At 38.7% G+C, this 20,466-nt stretch overlaps 1 protein-coding gene across 3 annotated transcripts; it reads right to left on the bottom strand.

The window, feature by feature from the left end:
- Positions 1-64: 64 nt before the first annotated feature.
- Positions 65-20,288, bottom strand: kif9 (kinesin family member 9). 3 transcript variants are annotated; one of them, XM_087261629.1, is made up of 21 exons: positions 20,253-20,288; positions 20,033-20,133; positions 19,270-19,429; positions 19,068-19,174; positions 18,765-18,995; positions 16,998-17,081; positions 16,776-16,868; positions 16,058-16,205; positions 15,865-15,929; positions 15,698-15,775; positions 15,088-15,156; positions 14,893-14,991; positions 14,765-14,820; positions 14,596-14,686; positions 14,383-14,513; positions 12,749-12,856; positions 12,448-12,656; positions 12,181-12,360; positions 11,232-11,344; positions 351-437; positions 65-259 (listed from the first exon to the last, which is right to left on the bottom strand). In XM_087261629.1, exons 2-21 carry the CDS (start codon positions 20,126-20,128, stop codon positions 170-172), a joined length of 2,295 nt encoding a protein of 764 aa, XP_087117755.1. In that variant the 5' UTR covers positions 20,129-20,133; positions 20,253-20,288; the 3' UTR covers positions 65-169. The 3 variants fall into 3 exon arrangements, 2 of the variants coding, with proteins under 2 accessions (XP_087117755.1, XP_087117756.1); XM_087261630.1 differs by having other exon boundaries at positions 20,033-20,288; XR_015496037.1 differs by lacking the exons at positions 65-259; positions 351-437; positions 11,232-11,344; ... (1 more) ...; positions 12,448-12,656; positions 12,749-12,856 and adding an exon at positions 13,071-13,902 and having other exon boundaries at positions 14,102-14,513.
- Positions 20,289-20,466: the final 178 nt, after the last annotated feature.

Here is a 20,466-nt window from a genome sequence, read left to right on the forward strand (position 1 = left end):
GTCTTTATATCCTCTGTGTTTGAATAATATTAAATGCAAAGAGAAATGAAAGTGCATGAGCTGCTTTCAGATAGAAGCTGTTTATACTGTATGTCCAGCCAATCTCAAACATCCAGCAAGTGTAAAAGGCTGCACAGACTGAGGCTGTGGGCTTACGGACACATGATCATCAGATGACGGAGAGGATAGGAGGAAGTTTCATCTTACTTCTGCTGCCCCTCACCGAGTCTGGACTCTGAGAAACCTGTCTGCTTCCTCTCTGTGAAGGAAAGATTATATTGAAATGATTTAATGTTTCACTGAATTGAGTGCTGAATTGAGCTCATATCGGGCGTGTGTAAGTGTCTTACTCTCTGTAGAGTCCTGTTGTAGGCATTGTAATAGGACACAGCGCTGGAAGTGTCTGCATGTGGCTCCTGAGGGTCATCATCCTCCATCTGTCCAGAAACAAAACATCTCACACAGTGTAAGCGTTTACTGAACAGTTCATAATCATGCCTAACAAACCTTTTTTGACTTGTGTTCAACAGTGCAACAGTGGAGAGATACTGACACTGAAATTAGGCTTAATTTTCTTGGTTTCTTTACATGCATTTTATCTTAATTAAACATGAATTCTGATTTGGTGCTTTATCATTATTTATGCTGAAAACGCTTCTGCTGCTTCAGGTTTTTTTTTTTTTTTTTCTATAATTCTGACTCAGAAAGTTGAGAAATCAAAATTTTGTATTCAGTTCTATACAAAACTTGTGTACATTTAATTTCACCAGTGAATTAAATACAAAGTATGATCAGATTTGAAATTGTAATCCAAAGGATCCAAGTTTGAGTTCCAGTACTGGCAGAAAATGTTGGTGGCGGAGTGTATAACCAGCACACTCCTCCACTGAGACCCTTCAGCAAAGCACGGAACCATCTTTGGCAGATTGGCATGAAGCAATTTGAGAAACATGCATATTTGAAAGAAAAACAACAATAATAGCCTTTAATTAAAAATATAACAATGATAAAATCTTTCAAGTGTTATTCAGCGATGCTTAAACTGAACTATATTTTATTTTTAAAGATAACTAATTTATGATTATGCCTGAAAATAAGGCGTATAAAATTAATGCATGCAAGTTGGTCAAATAAAGAGTCAAAGTTGCTATTATTTATATACTTAAGGATAGCGTTACAGGGACCCAAATCCTTTACATATCGTTATATTCTACAGTGCTTGACGGAAATCGCGCACTGGCCCTTTAAGATATTGAATATGGCGCCGGCGTGGTGGCGTTGCTGTGGTTACCAGAGTCTCTCGGTCATGTTGTTTCAGATTATTTTATTCGTATTTCCATGTATTTATTCGGTTAGACTATTGTAGTTAGTAGATTACAATCTTAGGTAGATTAGTTACTGAATGTTGGTTGGAAATGGAGATTACTATATTGTCAATTTTAGGATTTTGAATATATTTATTCTAGTTTGTGTAATGTTATCTTCTTTAAATGCCTATTTATAATTGTACAACGCCATCTGTCAGGTTGGATGACCAATAGATAAAAGATTTTTGTCAGTTTGTATGCTTCATTTGTATATTCCTATCTTGTTTAACATTTGCAGATTATTTACTATATTGTCAGATTAACTGATATGACTGTATGCTGTCAGCTTTAGCACATATTGCATATTACTGTAAGTCTATTGGCGGAAAGATCATCTGGCTGTTGTATTATTTATTTGTAATTTATCCTGTCGACTTGTTCAACAATTTTAGCTTTTTATTGTTTTGTTGTTCTATTTACAGTTTTATTGTTTGTTGTAACACATTTATCCATTCTAAGTTTATAGATTTTCATCTTGTAGAGTATTTATTTGTAAGTGTTAGAACAGAAGCAGACTGGAGAAATGGTAGATAAAACTTCCAAAGAATGGTATTAAGAATTTATTTAATTTATTTTTTATTTAATGACTTGATATCTTTCTGTTGTATTTTGCAGACTGGAATGGACCACATGGAGAAAATAGGGAATTACACATCTCAGCAATGACTGGAAATTGATGGTCAGGAGTTTATTTTTAAAAAATCCTTCCAGATGAAGCGGGTGGTGGTTGGTATAGATAGTTACATTGGCCTAAATGATTGTTGGGTATTTCCTTCTGACAGACAGTATTGAACAAGCCGGTAGAGTTTTATTGGTGTTGTCTTTAGCCCCTTTTACACAGTAATACCGGTAAATGTTCAGAAAATTACCAAAACAACTTTACCGATAAGTTTTAAAAAAAGCGTTGTTTAAAAGACCATTCACACATCCATTAATACCGGTAAATTCTGACATCATTTACCAGAAATGACCTCTAAATGGCTGCGCTTGTATGTGTAGACATAATAGAGGTCAGGCTTTTGTTGATGGTTTCACTTTTATTTAAAGCTTTAGCATCCATGCAGCTGCTTTTGTATCAGAGACATCCAAAGGAAGAAGCGCAAACCGCAGCTAAATGTTTACACATTTGACAACATTACAAACTCTGTGGATGGATAAGTATTGTGAACAATTTCGAAAAAACATTTGCAGAAACACTTTCACATATCGAGATGTACATAATATGTGTGTGTGCTGGTGCTCACCGGAGCACTTCAAGCGATTGAAGCAGAGCTTGAAGGTAAACAAACAGCAGTTTATCATAAGCATTTTATCAATAATTTTTTCCACAGTTGGCATCAAGAAGGAACATAGCAACATTACCTGACTAACATCTAGCAGCTAAGTGTGTCTGAAAAATATATTTAAAGATTTTATTTACACAAACAGTGCGGATGTGAATGCGTCTGAATGTTCTGGTTGGCTGGAGTAGATGTCTCACGTCACCGTGTTCTAAGCGTGAATGCGCTCTTTCCGGTAATTTTCATTCTGCGTTCACACAGCGCAGCATTCCCGCAAATTACTGATAATATTACAACTTCTCTTTCAGGAAAATTGCCAGAACGAATTTACCGGTATTTTCAAAAAGGGACTGTTTACACATAATCCCTTTCTGGAAAATTGCCAGTTATTTTCCGGTAAGGTCTGTATATGTGAAAGGGGCTATTGTCCTTTTTAGAGTGGATTAGAAACGCTTGGGCACAGGTGTCAAACTCAGTTCCTGGAGGGCCGCAGGTCTGTACAGTTCCAATCCTAATCAAACACAGCTGATCAAACTAATTAGGTCTTTCAGGCTTGTTTAAAACCTACTGCTAAATGTGTTGAAGCAGGGTTGGAACTAAACTGCAGGGCTGCGGCCCTACAGGAACTGAGTTTGACACCCCTGCACTAGGGAATCACACATCTCAAGAATGATAAGAAGCTAATGGTCAGGTATAACCTATTGATGACAGATGTCCTTCCAAGAGGAAGGGAGTGGAGGTGGGCTTTGATAGTTAGATAGAGTTTTCTTGTCTGTGGCAGGTGTTTCTTTACCAAGTAATGGACACACAACATGCAGAAGAATGAAACTCATTAGAGCATCGGTGGAGAACACTGGATGACAGCTTGAGCATTGCTGGAGCTCAGCAAGCCTTTAGAGCTCTGTTCGTCCTGTCTTTGTCTTTTAGAGACTGGAGTGCTGCATGTGGAAAAAAAGGAATCACATGCCTCAGCATGACGTGAAGTGTAACAGATGATCAGGAATATCCTTCAAAGGCAGAAGGATGGATTCATAGATGGATATCCTTCCAAGACGAAAGGGTGGATGTGGGCATAGATTGTTAGATGTAAAGATCTAAAGAACACTGGAAAATACTATGTTTATTGCTAGAGTTCAGCTAGCATGTAGAGCTCTGTTAGTCTTGTTTCTGTCTTTTGCAGATTAGTCTGGGGCATGCGGAGAAATGGGAATCACACCTCAGCAATGACTAAACTTCTGCTCAGGTTAGGTATTTCCTGGATTGGTGGATAAATAGATGTCCTTCCTAAAGGAAGGTGGTGGAGGTGGGCTTAGATAGATAGATGTCTTGTCTGTGGCAGGTGGTTCTTTTTCAGTTGATAGACACACAACATGCAAAAGACGGACACTCACAAGAGCATTGGTGGAGATTTTCCCTGAAGATGGGAACAGAGTTGTGTGCCTACCGACACTTTGGGAGTTTGGTAGACGACCAATCACTAGATAGAAGAATTTGAAAACAGGCCAATGAATGCCTATGAGTTGACATATCTCAGCTTTGGTGCTGGTGATTAATCATTAGTAGAGTACATAACCAGCGCACACGGAGTGAGCCCCTAGACTTTTGCTGCTGTGGCAAAGAAGACACACAAATCCATTCCCATCTTCAGGGATTCCCATCTTCCTTTTTCTTAGTGGAAACTATGATGTGTGTTTACTGACACTTTGGGGGTTTGTATGGAAAACGCCACAGCAGCTGAGCCTGTCACATCTCTTATGTGAAGTTTGCCAAGCATAACCTGAGTGAACAAGCATCACCAATGAGCGTAACCTTCCAAACTTCAGAAGGGGAAGGATGCTGCAGAGGCCCCCTGCTACCCAAGGGGAGACTAGGTGACAATATGGGCAAGCCCTATCCAGGGAGTGCGCTACATTTTATAAGCTGGTTAGCGTTTAAGGAAGACACGTGTCTGCCTGAGAAGGGGGAACACTTTGGGGCTGAGTGATGCGTATGGCATCGCCAATGGGGATCATGCAAATCTGGCATCAATTCCTGCCGAATGGGGAACTTGCTAAGCAGAGCACAATAAGCACATGAAGCTTTAATTGCCTCGCACGTCTGAGAAACTTGATGATTAGGTTATGCTTCCAGAGCATGCTGCCATCCACCGCATCATGGCGAGTGGAGATTGCTGCAACATAGACCTTCAGTGTGGAGAGTGGCAGCCTATGCTCCAGCTTATCCTGAAGGAAGGACAACACAACACAAAGCCTGTGCAAGTAAGCTCACTGAGGGATATGCATAATTGCACATGCCCGGGGGCCAGCTGTGGGCCAGCGCATCTGTGCAGAGGGGACCCTCAGTCAGAGAATAAAACAACTGTCAATAGGCATTTTCAGAAGAAGCAGAAGGTCAATCTGGGCTTCCCCAAAGTGCTCCCATATCAGCTGGACCACGCCAGGGTGGAGTCTCCATTCTCCTTGAGACGTCAGCTGCCATGAGAGCGCATCGACTGCATGGTTGAGGTTGCCCTGGATATGAATGGCATGCAGTGATTTCAACCACATCTCACTCTAGAGGACTAAATGGTGAGTGAGCTGAGACATGCGGCGGGAGCGTATACCATCCATACAGTTGATATATGTCACTGTCGCCGTGCTGTTCGTCCTGACCAGCACATGTTTCTGCTTGGGTAAAAAATCAGCTGAGAGCAGAATCACTGCCAACAGCTTCAGGCAATTGATATGCCAATGTAGTTGGAGTCTGGTCCATGAATCGGCAGCTACATGCTCATTGCACACGGCTCTTCAACCCGTGCTGGAAGCATCTGTCCGGATGACAACATGCCTGGACACTTGTTCTAAAGGCTCCCAGGCCCATAGAAAGACAAGGTCTGTCCAAGAACTGAGGGTGCAGGGACAAAGTGGCCATCCGCACCATGCCCATCTAGAGACCCCATCGTACCATGCCCATCTAAGAACCCCTTCCTCTACTCCCTATTTACCACTGACTGTAGGCCTGTAAACAGATCCAACAGCATTATCAAATTTGCCGATGACACCACAGTGATTGGTCTCATCAGCAATAATGATGATACGGCTAACAGGGAGGAGATACAGCATCTGGCCACTTGGTGCACCGACAATAATCTGCTCCTTTTACACCAACAAGACCAAGGAGCTCATTGTGGACTTCAGAAAGGGACGAACAGGCTCACATGATCCCATCCACATAATTGGGATGGTCGTTGAGCCTGTCTCCTCCTTCAACTTCCTGGAGACCCACATCTCAAAAGACCTTTCCTGGACCACCAACACCTCCAGCCTGGTTAAGAAGGCTCTCACCAGCACGTATTTTTTTAAGGCGACTTAAGAAGAACCAGCTTTCATCAGTCATCTTGGTGAACTTCTACCGCTGCACAATAGAAAGTATCCTGACCAACTGTGTCACAGTCTGGTAGGGAAGCTGCTCTGTTGCTGAGTGTATTGCATTGCAGCGGGTGGTCAAAACTGCCCAACACATTACAGGGACCACAATACCAGCCACAGAGGACATCCAGAAGAAACACTGTCTGCGCCGAGAATGCAGTATTGTTAAGGACACCTCTCACCCTGCTCACAGACTGTTTTCACTCCTGCCTTCCGGCAGGCGCTTCAGGCTCCCCTGGACAAAAACCAGAAGACTGAGGAACAGCTTTTTCCCCAGAGCTGTCTCCCTCCTGTCTCCCTCCCTCCCTCCTCTGCCCCTCACTGACTCTTTTGCCCCCCCCCCCCAATACACCCCCACTCTCCTCTAACTTATACTCCTCACAATCACTGCAATGTTTAACATTTGCACATTTAAAATTTGCACATATTCATTGCACTGTTGGTCTCAGGCCCTTAACCGAGATAAAGCTGCAGATTTGTTAACATTGTGAAGATCACACAGGTTAAGCCAGAGGTGGACCACTAGAGTGGCCATCGTACTCCCCAGTGCACGAGCGGCTGACTTGGTCGTTATGAAAGCATAGTCAGTCACTGTGCAAAGCTCAGTGGAGATTGAGATGGCCTGGCCCACAGCTGTGTAAACCACACACTCGGTTGCTCATTCCTCCAATCAACATTAGGCAGTGTGAATGAATGACTTATTCAGACAGATACCGCCATCTAGTGGCAGTTAAATTATTTTTAGAGAATTTTTTTCGATTAAAAACAAATACTTTAGTATTAATACATAAATGAATAAACAAATGAATTATTAAATGGATAGATCATCCAACTATGAAAGGTTTGTCATTATTTACTTACTTTTGTGTATAGAAAAAAATACATACTGTGATATTGATAATACACCAGCATAATTACCATAACATGATTTTGTTAATTTGGCCTGCAGTGCTCAAAAGCAGAAAACAGGGTTTAAAACAAGTATTTGCGCAGCATGCTAATTGTAATAAAATATTGCCATTTTATTGAATTTTAATGGGATTTTTCCCCCTTAAGTTAAAGGGTTTTAATTTATTACATTTTTTGTACCTAGTGGAAAATTTGATTCATGAAAATAAATGAGTGAGAAGTCAATTAATAGTCAAATGATTGAAATTTTTGATGAAAATTATGATTTGTTTTTAAATGAAGGACAAAATGGTAAATGTTGTACAAGGGTTAAGACCACATATTTCCGAATGTTCACAACAGGATTTTGTCTTCCCTCGTTATGCATTAATGGTTATTGGTTAACTGTGTATTTTTGTCAATGAAATATAAAGAGACAAAAGGAGTGTTTAGAAGCACCATTGCTATTTAAATCTGAGAATTTGCTGCTTCCCATAGCTCAGAACTTTCACTTTAGGGGAGCTCAGCAGAATGTAATGAATAATAAACGTCATAAACAGAATTCTGTTCTGGAATACAAAAACTGCAGTTTTGATTCAAAACTGTTGGTGTTTGAGGAGTCTAGTGATTGAGAGCTACTTTTGTGACTTACTAACGCCCTATTCACTTGGGGCTTCAGCGCCAACGCAACAGAGGGGGTGTCTAAAGTTGGGGCAGACGCAATCGTCATAGCAGCGTTAGCCAATGAAATTAGTCAGCAATAGGCCACTGTCTGACCTGGTGTATTTGCTTACAGTGATCTGATTGGCTGACGCTTCCGTCGCCGCTTGAAAAGTTTAGCAAGTCCCAATTTCTGCAGCGAGCAACGCCTCTGAAGCAGTGCAGACGGATCCACAATGCAGTTCGGCAACGTCTGACGTCACCCATTCAAAGTGAATGGGAAGCGTCTTTACATTCCAAAAATACGAGGCGCACCACTCTGCCTTTTTTGCTGACAAGAAAAAAAAGAAGCACAGTGTGCTTTTTTGCACTTTAAAAGTCTCCGTAGTTGTCTTGACAACACAAACACTGCAGTCACCTCAACGGAAACCCCTTCGCTTTCATTTGATTAGAGAATGCAACTGACGTAACATGCTTTTCCTGCTCAAAATTGTCTTTTTTTAACAGCAAGCCCACTGTACGCAACGGCAAAAATGCGAGGCGCAGCAGGCGATTTAACCGTGAGTAGCTCAGGGCACGTACTGTAAGCAACGCACAAACCGCTCACTGCCTTTAGTAAACCATTCAAAAAAGGTGCTTCTCAACACAAAAAGCATGTTCAGTGTGATCAGCCCCTGGCAAATTCGTTTTCAGGTTTCCGTGTTCATGATGGCGCTGTTCAGCAGTGCATTTAAAAAGCTTTTTGACTGTTTTATTCCTTTCTGGCATCGAAGGGAGACACAGCAATGTGCAGCTCAAGAACTGGCAGCAGTAAATAAATGTTCAGAGAGTGAGGCCTGCAACTTCACTGCAAATTCTTTAAGATCAGTGTGCTCTCTCAGCTCATTGGATTCTTAGGGTGCACTCACACTATGCTATACAATCCATGCCCAGGCATGGTTCCCAGTTCATTCCACAAGTGTAAGTGCTCCGAATCGGGCCCAGACACAGTTCAGTTAGCTGGCCCTGGCCCAGTTGGAAGAGGTGTGCAAGAGTGAGGTTCGGTTGGGCTTTGGGGAGGTGAGCTTGTAGTGTGAGTGCAAAGTGCACCTGAGCCAAAATTAAAAGCGTGACGTCACTTTTAAGGGAATGTTTCATAATTATTTATTAATCATTCTTACTTATCAATAAACACAAACTGTCATAGTTTATCAAAGACGCACATCAGCTGCACCTTCAGCAAACCTCCTAATACCTGCAGCATGAGGATTTTATGAGCATTAAACATGGTGGATCTGTTGTATCACTGAGTGTTAGTGCATCCCAAACGACTAAAACAATAGTTTTAAAACTAAAGCATTCTCCACTGTGCTGTGCGAGAGCTCTTCTTTTACTGTTAAACTGAACAGTCGCATCATCGATGACGTAAGTGTGCTCATGTTCGAAAGGAAAAAATGCAGTGTGAGTGCAGGCCATTGGGGGAGAGGGGAGACAATCGCGCTTCAGTAATGTTCAAGGCAACTGTACCTAGTATGAATAAGCCCCTTAGTCTTCAGGTTCTGTCTGGTCTGCATCTGCTTCATAGCTCCTGTTTGCTGATATTGAGGATGAGGAAAGTGAGTTTCGAGGAGACCATCCAGACCTTTCTCAAGCCTAAAAGATCCCGAAGGTTCAGACAGATACTTGCCTTGGAGAGGGGGAGGCTGGATGATGAATCATAGACGAGTGAATTGTTTGAGTTCCAGGACCTCAGTGAAGCTGGAGACTCTGAAGCAGGTAGCACACCAGAAGTGCAGCTCGGCGCCACACCATGCGCACATGACAGTTAAAAGTATTGCACACTAAATGCACTCATTCGCATGTTATTTAAAGCAAAATTTTTCAGATGGCGCTGAACGGCATGGCAGAAATATGAACAGTAGGCGTGGACAGCTGCCGACTTGTAGAGATGGTGTGTGTACGATGAGAGAAACCTACGTTTAGAATTCTAAGATGCATGGCACGTCATGCCACGTCGCCAAGTGGCGCATCGCGTGTGTGACCCCCTTGAGGCTGAACATGATATTGCCTTTCTGTTCTGCGTGACTCCTTTTGATAGTGCTGAGAGCAAGCTCAGTGTGAAAGTCCTGGAGGAGCCAAAGAGCAGAAGAAAGCTGCCAATGATTCTCTTTACCTGAGCAAAGGAGAAGGCGGAGAGGAAACTCCATAAGGAGAGGGAGAAAAAAAGAAAGAAAGCTGCTGCGTCACCGTTACAGAAATGATCCTAAACTGAAGCACCTGTGGATCAACAAACACAACTACAACTACAGATGAAGCTGATCATCGCCCCTCCCAAAAATATCCCACTCACCCTCACTGCACAATCCTGCCTCTATATAAACACTGTGAAATGGCTGAAAGTTCTGTGTCTCTTCTTGTTTTTTGTATATTATAAAATAAAATAAAAACATGTTAAAGATAAACAGAATTGTTATTATTATTATTTTTTTCTAAATTTTTGTATTATCTCTGTGGAAGACGCTTATACTATATCACAGCTAATGTTAACTTGGATACCCCACAAATAGTGGCTAGACCAATAATGCCACTTGACATTCCTGTCAAAGACTGATGGAAGGACGATGGTGAAGAGAACCAAATGGTCAAAAGTATGGTTATATTTCACCCAAGTGGACACCGATAATGCTTGTTGCAACAAATGTAAAAAGCGGAAAACACAAGCAATCTGGCTAAGCATCTTTCAAAAGTACATCAACGACAGACAGACAAATGCAAAGTGTTCAACTGCTAGCTACTAACATTACATTATTCACATCTGAATGCTTGCAGTCAAGCATATACGGTCTCTTAATTAGTATAATAATAATAAGTTAATAAACACACACGTTCAGTTACATTAAATATAATATTTTTTTCTGCAGTAGCCTAAATAAATCTTAAACAATAAAAATGCCTTTACATCACTGTATTTACAAATAGATAAACAATAATAAACTATGCTTATTAAGAAATTATAAATACGATTTTTACATTGCAAGAGGTTCCAAAACGGTATTACTTTTAATTACAAACACAATTATTGCATTTATGTCAATGTGTTAATGATAAAAACATAAACATTAGTGACAGCTGATTGTTTGACTGCATTTTGCAAACTCAGAGATGGTATTTTCAACTGCAGGAAGCACAAGAAGCCAAGAAAGGTCCGACTTCTGCCAGAAAAGGTAAACATGTTGATTTTTCTCCAGAAGAATTATTAAATTGAGTGTCATTTGCAGCCTACCTGCATGCTCCAACTTTGTTCCTTCAAGCCATTGTACATTCTTTTACAAAAAAAAATTTATTTGTTTTACAATTATTGAATTCATTTTATTTTGCATTAAAATGTGAAAAAGTGACATTTTTAAAAAAAAAAATTTATTGCTAATTCTGTTCAGTTTGTTTACTGAAGTACAGAAACGATAAGTAGCATTAATAAAAGTAGTATTACCGTTAAAACTTTAATAATAATACTCATCCCTAGCAATGGGTGTCCACTGTTTTAGGTGTGTGTATGCACTTGGATGGCTTAAGTGCATAGGGTCACATCACAAATTTAGTTTCATTTCCAATATACATGTTGAAATTTTAACACTTTGTCAGATACTTACCAGAGTTAATGCTTTGTCCACGGGAATGTGACCTGGCCTCACTGGTCCATTCTCTAGGACTGACAACACCTCCCCCGGCAACAGGAAAGACTCATTGTACCAATTCTCAAACTCTGAAGAACACAAAACAAAAGCATATTTGTGGCTTTACAGATGAATGCAGTGAATAGAACTACTGCATGAATGAAACTAAACGGATCAAATAATTTCAGATTTTATGTCACAAAAAATGACTATGATGAAAATGTTCTGTAGGAATTACACATTTTGCAATACAAAATATACGATTATAACAAATTGTAGAATTACAGAAACAGTAAGAACTACTAATATCATCATTAAAATGGTATTTAAAATACTTCTAATTACTTTGAAAAGTAATTTAATTATTTGACTTAATACCGCTTGATAATCATGTACATATCAATGCATATGCAATAGGAATTAAACTATTAATTGGTTAAATTTGAGCCAAATTGAGCCTATTTGCTTTTTAGTAAAAAAGCTATTTAATAAAAGTTAAACATTAAAGGTATCCAAACACCATATTATGCAACTAGTTGAGAAATCAAGCAAAATATCGCAATAACAAATAAATACTGTAGATATTTACAATTACTTCTCAGAATTTATAGAGGAGTCAACATTTGAAGTGAACTGAAAAAGCTTTTCAAAATTGTCCTATGAGAGAAATGGATGCTTTTTAATACAGTAGTTTTGGATCTTTTTATGAAAGGTTTTGATCCACTTTAAATGTTGCCTACTGAATATTATCATGAACTCAGCTCTGACTGTTCAATCATCTTAATAAAAGTAACATTTTGCTTTAAAATAGAATTATTCTGAATTTGTATAACAAAAAATACAACTACTCTGACTCTCTGAATTGATTTATAAAAAACCTTTTAAATTTGTGTACAGCAAAAATACCTGTGATGTAGAGAGTCACCTGTTAGCAGCCGCATGCGGCACTGATTCACCAGATGTGCACAGTATCTGATCTCAGTCTCTGTGGTTCGCAGCTCCTCGTAGGTCTGTCTATATCTGTTCTTGAGCTCCTTCAGTTTCATCACTAGCGAAAGCTCTTCCACCTCCAGCACAGGTTCCCCATCAGCACTCATAAACTCACCTGTCAAACCAACACATCCATACACGGCTGCTGTTGCATTCAGAAAGAACTGTAGGCAGATGTTTTACTGAATGGGTTAATGCTCACCTTGGCCTTGTCTCTGTTCTCTGAATTGCCGTAGATCAGATGTAATGTGGTCAATCTCCCTCTTGGTCACATTGATGACATTAGTAAGTGCACGTAACTGGGACGTGCGTTCAGACAGCACAGCTTTGTTCTCCTTCAGTATGCGGTTGATCTCACTTCCCTGTTCTGCCTTAAAATCCTCAAAAGCTTCAGCTTTAGGTGGAGGAGAGCTGAGAAATGAGAAACGTGCCGTGTTACAGTATGTTCTTACTTGTGGTCAGCAGAGGTCTTCTCCTGCTGTGTGTTAATGGAAAGCACTTACTCAGTGGTGGGTTGTTGTTCTTCTAAGGGTTGTGGTTTGTGTGTGGTCAAGTCAGACTCGCTCATGGTTAGAGGTTGTACATTTGAGTTTTCCGCTGCCACTTCCTTTCTGCAAAAGATAACATTTTATATGATAGCTTATACTGTCAGGCATCCTCCTTCAAAATCTTTGCATTTACTTACATCCATATTCACTTTTAAATTTGCTATATATATATATATATATATATATATATATATATATATATATATATATATATATATATATATATATATATATATATATATATATATATATATATATTTTTTTTTTTTTTTTTTTAACAAATATACACAGATTTTGAAACAAGGATAATTAGTTGACCCTGGTCCACTATTATGGCTGTTGTGTGTTTTTGAACAGATGACGTCATTATTTACTTACCTTTGACTTGTTTCAAACCAAATAGTTTCAATCAACTTAAGATTCCTAAAAAATGTCACGCAAATGGCCTCCATATAACAGCACTTCAATATGTCTGGATGTATACTAACAAAAAAAATAGCTGACTAAAGGCTGGAAAACTACACAACTTTTATCAAGATATTTATCTTTTACAGCCTGAAGAAATCAGTGTCAGTAGCTCAAAAATTAGAGCCAGTCTGCAGAAGGTATGAATTGAAACAGATTAATAGAATGTTATAATGCAATGTATGGCTGATACATGTTCAGATTTTTTCCTCTTTATCCAGTAAGAGAACATATCCAAAAAAAAAATTATTATAAGTGTGCAGGGATGTCCAAACTCGGTCCTGGAGGGCCAGTGTCCTGCTGAGTTTAGTTCCAACTTGTTTCAACACACCTGCCAGGAATTTTCTAGTAAATCAAGCAAGAGCTTGATTAGCTGGTTCAGGTGTGTTTGATTAGGATTGGAGCTAAACTCTTCAGGACACCGGACCTCCAGGACTGAGTTTGGACACCTCTGGTGTACTGGTTACAGCCTTAATGTCCCTATGTAAATAAAATGAGATGTTTGCCATCAGATTATCTATAAAATTGTTTTCTCTGAATAAACTAAATTCTAAAGATTCATTTAAAACTTAAAATCTCTAGAAGATATATAGATGTTTTTTATGACAACCCTCCCATACACGCTAGACCAGGCGTGGCCAACCCTGTTCCTGGAGAGCCACCTTTCTGCAGATTTCAGTTGCAACCCATATCAAACACACCTGCCTGTAATTATCAAGTGGTGTTCAGGTCCTAATTAATTGGTTCAGGTGTGTTTGATATGGGTAGCAACTGAAATCTGCAGGAAGGTGGCTCTCCAGGAACAGGGGTGGCCACCCCTGCGCTAGACGCTAAAGTTGTGGCAGAAATTGGTCACACGTTTAGTAATTTGTATATGGTGAATTAAATACAGTGCTCTTGCTCTATATAGGTGATGCGCAATTCAGAGAGTGCCTATATGCTGTTCATTGGAAGTAATGAAGTCTGGTTTTACATATTGTCATGCAAACTGCTGCAGCGAGTGCACAGTGTTGATCCAGATTTGACAGCCCAGATGCAAATTCACAAGACCACAAATTAACATACTGAACTATTTCAATTTGACAATTGTTTCATATGATGCTTCAAACATTACAGACTGTCACCTGTTGATCTGTTTGTCATTTCTTGCTTTACTTGATTTAGGTGACACAGCTTGTTGATGTCTTTGTGAAGATTTAGCTAAACCAAGGCCATAGCCATAACTCTCCACCTCTCCGACAGCACCTTCAGACTTCTGCAAGACAGTCAACAAGGTGAGAGATATATCAGTATCTAGCCTTTTAGTTCTCACTGAAGTACTGTTGTCTACCAAATACCTCTGAAACTGTAGACGGAGTTGTGTTCATGGCTTTCTCAACACGAGTGTTTCTTTGACAAAGCTGCTCTTGCAGTTTCTTTTGCTGCTCCCTGTTTAACGCACATGTAGTCACATTTAACTGTATTTGTTTTCATTTTATTTTATAAAGAAGAAATACCTGTACTTACAGCATCACTTTTTTGAACTGGGAAAACACCTCCTGGATTTGCGTACTGCTTACAATCTGAAACATTCAGTCATTTTTTAATTGATTCATGAGGTGATTTTGCTTATTTAAAGCACTGATGATTTTTACCGGAATCTCGTCGAGTGATCCAGACAGGTATCTCTGCACCTGAGTCCTCACTTCCTCCACCTGTGTCTCTGACAGGATCTCATTAGTTAACCGGTTAGTCTGTGAGCAAGCAGAACAAAAGAGAATCCATGAAGACTACAGTAGCACTCTGATGTGTTCAGTGTTTTGTGTTTCAGCCTCAGATGTTGTACTCACCAACGGGTTATACGAAGACAACTCCTCCTTAAGAAACTGGATTTCTTTCTCCAGTCTTTTTACCTGAATCTTGATAAAATTGTAATCCTCATTTCAGTTGTGCATTAGCTTGATGTGCACATTCATATTTTTTAAATGCACTCCAAGTCCATAAAAATGGCCGAATGTTTTATAATAATTTCTGCAATTATCTGTCACAGGTATATAGGTCATTTTATATTTTACAGTGTATATCAGTATCCACAAAGAGTATTTGTTTGGTAAAACGTGACCCTAGAGCACAAAACCATATCAAATGTAATATAATCACATTATAATAATAACGTATCATAATAATTTATTGATTATTCATATGACTAATTTGTGATTTCTAATATGCCTTGCTAAACTTTAAAAGTATTTTCACATTATTTAGGCTTTTTTTAACCCCCAGATTCCAGAATTCTGAATTGCTATATCTCCAAATCGTCAAATATTGTCCTATACACCATACATTACTGGAAAACTCATTAATTCAGCTTCCTGATTAAGTATATATATTAATTTTTTAAAAATTGTCCCTTTTTTTTAGTTTTGTGGTGCATGGTCACATATGTAAATAAATTCTTACCACTGGGTCAATATGTTCATTTATTGATGGCTTTGTCTGCACACATTTCATCCTGGTGGCAAAGCGAAGAGTTGAAAGCTGCCAAGAGAACCAACAGGTTTTAGAGGCTGGGTGGATTTATTACATTTAACTAGCATTACTAGATTTATGATTTTTTAAAAACTTACTGTCTCCTCAATTTGTGAAGCATCACCATATATGTTCGCCACAAGCACTGTATTACAGTTTCCTCCTATGTTATCACAGTGGAAATCGTTAGGCAAAACGTCCAATTTATAATTACATTATTTATCTCAGAAATTAAAATTTAACCATGTTTAAAGTGATTTTTCTTTTTTTTGTCTTTGTGATCTCACTAACCCAGTGAGTCTTTGAGTGCATGTGTAAGTTTGCTCTGTCTGAAAGGAACATGCTCCCTACGACTGTCAGCTAAAGCCAAGATGACCTGCTCCAGGAAAGACAGGGACTTGTTGATATACATGGCCTCCATTTGGACTTGGCCCTCTGACTGGAGTAAAATAAAATGAAAAAAAGAAATTTAAAGATTTAAAAGGCACAATTTGGAATATTTACATTAAAACATCCAAGACCACTAAAACCGTATTCTTTATTTTGCTGACTTAATGTGTATACATTATGCCAAATGTTTCAAAACATGTTCAAATCCAGAAAAATAAAAGTTCACAAGTGATATGGATCACGAGCGAAAAACCCATAAACAGTCGCTTTTGCTGCTTTCATGCTGTTTCGCTCTCGTCTCTCATCAGAAATTGCTTCACTGCTTTTGTTTTGCATTGATGGCTTCCATCTTTACTCTGATTCATGCTACCTAGATTCATCAGCCATGAAATCATCAAACTATGCCTTTGTTTGTTGTGAATATGTGTCCTCTAGAGGCAAAAATAAAATACTGTGCCTTTAAGAGCTTATCAGAATTAACTCACAAGGGTGCTCAATTCTGTTCCTGAAGGTAGATCTCCAGGAACAGGATTGTGCACAACTGCAAACAGTGCTGAATGTGACCTTACACACTGAAGAGTGGTTCTTGTGGTCTTGGTGAGAGAAGAAATTAACTGACCCCAGTTTTGCTAAGTCTTTCTGATCCTGCCAGGTCCACCAGGTTCAGTTTAGAGGTGATGTATTTTGCCTCTGACAGTGTGCGAGAGCGAGACTATGCCACATAGAAACAAAAAATGCAAAAATATGTCATCTTATGTAAAAAGGGCAGTTTCAAAATAGATTTTAACATTCAGTCATAATCTTGAGAATATGAATACAAAGAGACATGCTGTTGACGTACCTCAATGTGGATGGTAAATATACAATGAGACCTGGAGGAATGCTTATTAAGAGCATGTTCTCCAATAATTCGGTTCATTTCTCCCTGTCAGTGCAATAAAATCAATGTTATTTATCACAGATGTGCCTGTTTTGTCTAAATTTGTAGCAAAATATGAAAACAGAATTAAGCATTTGCTGTATACAACCCCATTTTTGTCATGTTTGCCATAGAGATTTTTTAAGGGAAGATTATACTGTAGTTATGTTGTTTATCATTAGCCAATTTGTCAACAGAGATTAACGATTAAACAAAAAACCTTTGCCCCTACCAAAGCAAACACAACATGATAGGAAATCTGTTTACTAGAAATAGAGTATTTTTGTGTAAATACAGCATAGATCAAAAATGGAGAACAACCTGCAATTTCCAAAATTTCTATGCCACTGTTTAGTCCTATTTGAAGTTATCCTAACTTAGATAAAAGAGCAGTTTTTAGGGAAATTTCTCCAGTTTTTCGAACACTATTTAACTGACTTTGCAAGATTGAAAGCTGCTGTAAAATCCCTGATAGCAGACTGTTCTGATTAAGGTGGCCAAAATGATCACTCTTTTTAGTCATTGTAGACAAGCTGGTCATTCTGATTCTGTGATTTCTAGAATATTGCATTTTACATACAGTAGTCCTCCCTGGTTGTCCACGAAATACATACAACAGGATATTGTGGAGAATCTCGATAGTATATTGGTTCAACACTGCAGCTGGAATTGTTTATTAGTTCAGCTCTGAACAGGATTTTTAGATTTATGTACTGGGTCTTCATGTTTAAGAGAATTTGAACTAAAAGCCCTAAAGTGACCAAACCTATCATCAGACTAACATTTACTGAGAAGCATGTTGTGTGAACAGAAAAAGGAATGTGTCAATAGAGCCGGCATTTAGTACAGGGTAGCGCTCCTTTGAAATTAATGTTGGACCAAGGTGCAGAAGAGGACTGGCCATCCAGAGCCAGAGATATATACACATATATACATATATCGATGATCTGTAGTTGTCCCGTTGATCAAAATGCTAATTTTTTTTAATTATGTAGGATATAATTTTACATCACTTTTCTATATAAATGGATAAGGGACAGCACGGACATTCCTGATAAAGAGCATGTGTTTGTGTGCATGAAAATGTATTATCTTCCCTACCTGTTAAATTTGATTTGTTTGTAAATGAATTTGTTATGAACGACGTTCTCTTAGCTGACAATAATTTCTAGCACCGCTGCATCTCGTCATATTTCATTTACATTGTTTGTTGATTTTATTCAATCAAACTAACATAAGCCTAGTATTTGAGTTAGTGGTACGTTGAGCACAAAAGTTTGTTATATATAAAACATAAAAAACTAAATCTTACCTATGAAATGTTCTGCCTTTGTACTTTGTTTTCTTTGTTTGCTCATTACTACACCCCTACACAGCGCTAAAGTCCAGCATCTTCAGATCGGCTTTAGTCTTGATTAGTGCGGTTGAATGACATTTGTCCTGGGAGCACTGTACAACTGTGGCGACTCTATTGACGCATGCTCCGGGTCTGTATGCTATATCTAATGTATATTATCTATGCATAAAACATTGAAATATTGTAATGGCTAGTCCAGAGTTCTGATTTACACCTGATTGAAAATCCCTGGCAACAATGTAAGGGCTAAGAAACAACTATATTCAATACTGTATATTAAGCTGATCACATCAGCTGATCATCTGTTGACATGCACAACTCATGACTCTCACCTCGAAAAGCAGATTAAGAGCCTCTTCTTCATTGTGAACCAGATGTACAGACAAGCCTTTAACTGACACTCCGCCACCTGGTTCTTCGACCACAGTGAAGAGACCACTACCTGGAGCCTTTCCCTGCTTTAAGCTGGAGAGCAAGTCTACCATAGTCTCATTATAGATTTCCAGAAAGGAAAGATGAACAGAGAAGGTATAATCTGCACGCTGTTCCACTTCCTGGAAAACCTAAGGAATTGACAGATGGTTTATAGCCCATAAATCATAAACGTGTGCTTGTTGATCATGGGTATCAATCACCTCTTGTATGGCTCGAGGAATGATGCCTCTCTGTTTGTAAGTCTCTGCAGCACCAGTCATTGTGTAAGTTTTCCCTGCTCCGGTTTGCCCAAAGCACATTATTGTACCTAAACACACCAAAAAAATTACCAAGCACTTTATTTTTAATGTTTTAACTTGGTTTGTGATTTCAGGAAATGCCAAACGTTTTCAAATGACCAACCATTGTAGCCCTTGAATGCTCCCAGCACTACACTCCGGGCAACACGATCATACAGGTCCTCTTGTGACACATTATACAGCACCCCATTCAGCTGAAATAACCTCACATGATTATTTCTCTTTCCTTTCTTGGAACCCTTCCTTGATCGTACTCTTAAAGTCTCAGAAAAAACAAACAGAAGGACAGTGACACTCAGTCTTAAATATTACTTTCATACAATCTTTTTTTTAATGTGGACACGTTTCCAGTGGTTGGGCTCAGATAATGTGTGCTGTGTTATTCACCTGTGATCTCAAGACTTGCTGAAGGTAAAATAATAATTTACGCACCACTATAATAATAATAATCCTTCTTTAAAAGTTTTACAGAGATCCACTAGTTTAATTTCTATCTAAATAATTTCCCCTCTTTCCTCTTCAATGTCACATATTTTATATTATAATCTGTCTACCTTTTATCGTTTGGGACATTTATGTTTTTCTCTAAGTATACGGAATAACATGCTTTAATGTTATATTGAAAACCAAAATAGCTACCACATACAATATATCTATGAAATGTAATTTAAGAAAATTTACTTTAAGGTAAGCGATTTACACTTTATCTTTTTTACGTTTCTGTAAAGTTTAATATAATAAATGTATTAGGCCGTTATAGTCATCGATACTGTATTTTATTATTTGTAAAAATATACTGGCATACATTGTGCTGTTATATAAGCTCTAGGAGGTGTATTTACTGTAAAAAAGACAAGTGTGTTTACCTGCTGGTCTGGCAGGCATTCAATAAGCTCATGGGCAAAACTGGCTGTGGGTCGGATGCGAATATACACCTTTACTGTAGAGCCATGTGAACTCATGATTCCTGTACATACAGCACGAAAAATATTGTCCAAATAGTTCATTAAAATGTCGCGTTTTGAATCTAGAACCAGTAAATCATAATAATAGTAAACCTAGCGGTTAGAAACGTCAGAAACTCACCTGTGTAACCGACACACAGCCTCGCTGTTGTTGGATACAGTGCTGTTGCTATGACAATAAATCGAGCATGCGCGGCGCAACACCTTTGTGAAGCCAAAAATATTAATTTGCAAACATTATTGTCATATTGTCCAGGTACCAAACTTGCCAACATCAAAAGAAAAACTTTAAAGTGTAAAGGTATTAACAAAAAAACTAACTCTGATATAAAATA

The sequence above is a fragment of the Danio rerio genome, chromosome 7, assembly GCF_052040795.2.
Source record: "Danio rerio strain M-AB ecotype USA chromosome 7, GRCz13ab, whole genome shotgun sequence".
Taxonomy (NCBI): Eukaryota; Metazoa; Chordata; class Actinopteri; order Cypriniformes; family Danionidae; genus Danio; species Danio rerio.